Genomic DNA, 4021 nt, shown 5'->3' with positions numbered 1-4021 from the left:
TTTTGTTATTTAAAGACTATGCAAAATGTGTGAAAGGGCAAATTACACCAAGATAACAAATACTTAGTATTTCTCTGCCTTTGCTTGAAATACACTACATATTGTATCCCTTTGTATATAGTATATATGCATCCGTTACGTCCCTTCTGGTTTTTTTTTTTTTTTTTTTGATATTCACTTTCTGTGTGGTTCAAATTTCTTGGACTCAACGCCTGCCTAATACCTAGTTTTGTTATTTAAAGACTATGCAAAATGTGTGAAAGGGCAAATTACACCAAGATAACAAATACTTAGTATTTCTCTGCCTTTGCTTGAAATACACATATTTATCTATATAAGTTATTGTCTATGCATGCACATGAGTGTAAAATACATACATCTCACTTTGTATTCCACCCAGTAAAAGAAAACTGGAAACAAAAAGTCAGAGTCAGACCCTATTTTTGAAGGGACACTACACATTATTGTATGAGATATAGATTTAGCAGGTGCCTGGCTGTTTCAGTACCCCAGACTGGAAAAGAATGAATGTCACTCATGCAACAAACTGGTCACCTAAATAGTGACCGACCACTCACTGTAAATAACTCCAGGTAAAGGTAAATCTTGAAAATGGGCATCCTTCTATATAACATATGCAAGATCAATGGCTAGCATGCTTTTCAGATTTTTAAACACGCTCCACATATTTCTGTGTAACACCCAATTCTGGGTAAAATTTAAGATGTTCCTAAGACATGCTATCCGTTAGTTTCTTAGCCAAAAGAGCTCTACCCTTTTTGAAAGATTCCAGGCTGTCCTTTCCCATTTTGTCTGGGTGATAAGGTAACCTGAAGGCAGAAATGACATACAGTAATATATGTGCCACTCTGGCCAGTTGGTCTGTGAATTTCAGTGTTTCATCATGCTCACTGAGGCAACAGCAAACCTGAAATGTCAATATGTTCAGTCAATGGAAGTAAAATAATGGGACTCTATTGTCTTACCCAATCGATCTGCTGCTGTCAACAAGGAAACATGCCCCCCTGGCTTTAAACAAATTTTAATTACGCTTTTAGTTACTGGATCATATCTATCTATCTATGAAAACACCTATCTTGACAATGTGTAAGAGGCAAAACAATCACTTTTTCCACTTTTCTTCATTTTAAGAACCTTCTAAAGTTGATATTATAATGTTTCAAATACTTGTGAGTCAATAAGACATGTTTTCTCCTTTTTATAAACTAGCTCCAACCAAAAGATTTCATGGTTCAAATCCAAAATACAAATCTACCTAACAGACTTGGAGCGATTTTTTTCTCCTCTAGCCTGAGTTGAACCATACTATAAAATCAACTAATTCCATATTAAAAGTAGGCTTCATTTGCTTTTCTTACTCATTCAAGTACCGTTAGCATCAATTCATCACACACTTAAAACAAGTCACACAAAACCAAACATTAATGATCAACCCCAAAGCCTTTACCCTCTTTTCTCAGTTCATCAATCCTAAACGCAAGGGGTAAATGAAACTCCTGTTAAAATCAGGGAGGTACATGGTGCTGAGAAGGGTAGGGGGTTGTCAGGGGAGAGGAAATAAGACATTTTAAGTCATCCAAATTGCACCAAAGTTCTCTAGCCTTTCCTTCCACCAAAAGAGAGTCTCACCTTAAAATAAAAACGAACTAATCAAGTTGTTAAGCAGCTTTGTCTCTCCCTTCTTCATCTAAAGGCTTCAGCGTCCAGTCAATAAATAATCTATTGTTCCCCCTTTATCGAGTCTCTTTAAACCTATTCAGACTGGCAAAACTAAACCCAATTAAAGATAAGGCCCTCCGGTATTCTCACCTCCGTGAGTCCTGTCTGGGTAGCAGAGGTGATGGGAGATAGCGTCAAGGCCAGGGTAGATGCCTCCTCCTCACCCCACACAACAAAAGGCAGATTTCTCTTTCTCACTCTGCTAATCTTTAAATGTAAATTCTCTCCACCAGCTAAGAGGAGCGACAGATAACATGTTACATCTTCACTTCTCCTGGTCTTATCGACTTCTGAATCATTTGGAAAGGGAGAGAGGGAGAGAGAAAAGCCGCCTCCCCACGCCCCCCTTCCTCCTGGCCACCCCTCCTTCCTCCCTGCTCGCCTCCCTCCCCTGTTCACGGAGATTACCTTCTGGCAAAGGAGCGCGGGAGAGCGGCCGCGGCCGAGGCGGCACCCAGACCGCGGCTTTGTATTCATTAAACACACATTGGAGCTTATCAGAAGTAAAAGGCTTGTCAGGATGGCACATTGTGTGTGAGTGAGTGTGTGAGCGCAGGAGGGAGAGGAGAGAAGCCAACGTGCATCAGGGTGATTACAATATCAGCAGGGCCCAGATGGAGGCAGGAAAATAAACATAGGGTGCGTGTGAGACGGAGCGGGAGAGGGAGGAAAAGTGGGAGAGGGAGAGAGAGAGAGAGGAGAGAGAAAGGGACAGGCAGGAGGGAAGGAGGGATGGAGGGGGCGGGGGCTCAGACCCCAGGATGGGGCCAGAAAGTGGGGAAGAGCTACCCTAAGGCTGTCTGGGAATGAGAGACAGGCTAGAAGTCGCCTGCATGCCCAAATCTGCCCCTACCACCCAAAAAAGGGAGGAATCCAGCAAACTGTATTTCCCTGCTCCAGGGCTAGGCTGGAACATGTTAGAGATTCTGTCAAGGTCAGAGGAGGAGCAAGAGCTCTCTTTTGGCAGAACCTAAGGAGACAGTCGCCATCTCACCTCCATGCAAATAGCCACAATTTGCAAAACAAACCTACTGAGTCTAGGAGCAGTTAAGCAGCCTTCCAGACCAACCTGAAGTCGGGAGTTCTTGTCCCTTTCTTTGCTGACCCCAATACTCCCAAATTCCAGCCCCTGCACACTCACACATGCAGAGATATAAAACAGCTCCTGTCCCTGAACTTTAATGTGTCCCAGCTGAAGACTCCTGCAGCCAGCATCATTGTGATAAGGAGGACCACTTGTGATTGGTAGCTACAGGTGACTCTTAGAGACCTGCTCCACCTCCAGAAATTGTGTTGGGGGAGGGGGCTCCTTATGTGTGTATCTGAGAGTCTATTTTGGAGGTGGGAATCTGAAATTGAGGCAATCGATCTTGGCTTGAGCTGTCTCATGGCTCTTCACCCACCCAGAGCCAGAGAATCAATCAGAGAACAAGCACGGGCTAATGCTTGTCCATCAGTCCAGAGTTCATCCCCCTCCCCAGCAGGGTCAGGAAGGAGACACACCTGAGTAGTCCCTTGGGAGCCCCTTTTCACTTTTAAATACACCCATCAGACAATGTGAACATCTGATCAGATCGTTAATGGAGTGCGGATAATACAGCAGAGGTTATTTTATTGGGGGAGGGGAAGTATTTGGCTGTGCTGTGTTTCAAGGCACTGAAGCTTGGTTAAGAAGCTCTCACTACAGTATGAAGAGTGAGTTCAGAATGAAGGAGCCAATAAACTACACAATTGTTCATGGTGTGCACTGTAGCCCTAGCTGCTGTAAAACTTCAGGTTATAAAATAGTTTATGCATGGGGTCTCCATAGAAAGGAATAAAATGGGGGTGGAGGGTAAGGCTAGTGAGCAGAAAAACACAGAATAGCAAGAGAACTAACCCCTGCCTTTTAAGGGAACCAAATTTTAAGAGGCCCTTTAGAAAATGAGAAGAAGCATTGTTTAATCAGACAGTCCCCTCCAAATTACTTAGCCAAAAAACGGTTTTATGTTTAGTGGAGCACCACCCCCTCTCCGCCACCCCACCCAAACACACACACACACCAATGTTTCAACCCCAAGAATAGAATTAAAAGAAATATGATAGGTAACACAAAGTGGAAAAAAGCTGGGCATAGGTGGGGGAAGGGCATGTGTGAAAATCTTGTCATGCAATGAATGTCAGATAAAAAGGGGTCTGCCACAATCCTCCAGTAATCCAATAATGTGGAAAACCTCATGGTATCACTGAGACGAGAACAAGGTAATATTTCTCCATAAATCTTCAAAAAGTGACCAGGTTC

The 4021-nt window shown here is 43.2% G+C and overlaps 1 protein-coding gene across 1 annotated transcript in view; it reads right to left on the bottom strand.

Moving 5' to 3' along the window:
- The window catches only part of RUNX1T1 (runt-related transcription factor 1; translocated to, 1 (cyclin D-related)), a 138305-nt gene extending 135896 nt beyond the window's left edge, over window positions 1–2409 (bottom strand). The window contains 3 exon segments of the mRNA XM_011937058.1: window positions 1831–1887; window positions 1890–1973; window positions 2149–2409. Of these exon segments, the coding sequence (XP_011792448.1) occupies window positions 1831–1887; window positions 1890–1973; window positions 2149–2269 (262 nt within the window). The 5' untranslated portion in view covers window positions 2270–2409.
- Window positions 2410–4021: the final 1612 nt, after the last annotated feature.

The sequence above is a fragment of the Colobus angolensis genome, unplaced genomic scaffold (genome assembly GCF_000951035.1).
Source record: "Colobus angolensis palliatus isolate OR3802 unplaced genomic scaffold, Cang.pa_1.0 Scaffold16, whole genome shotgun sequence".
NCBI classification, from domain to species: Eukaryota; Metazoa; Chordata; class Mammalia; order Primates; family Cercopithecidae; genus Colobus; species Colobus angolensis.
This window is presented reverse-complemented; position numbering and strand designations above follow the sequence as displayed.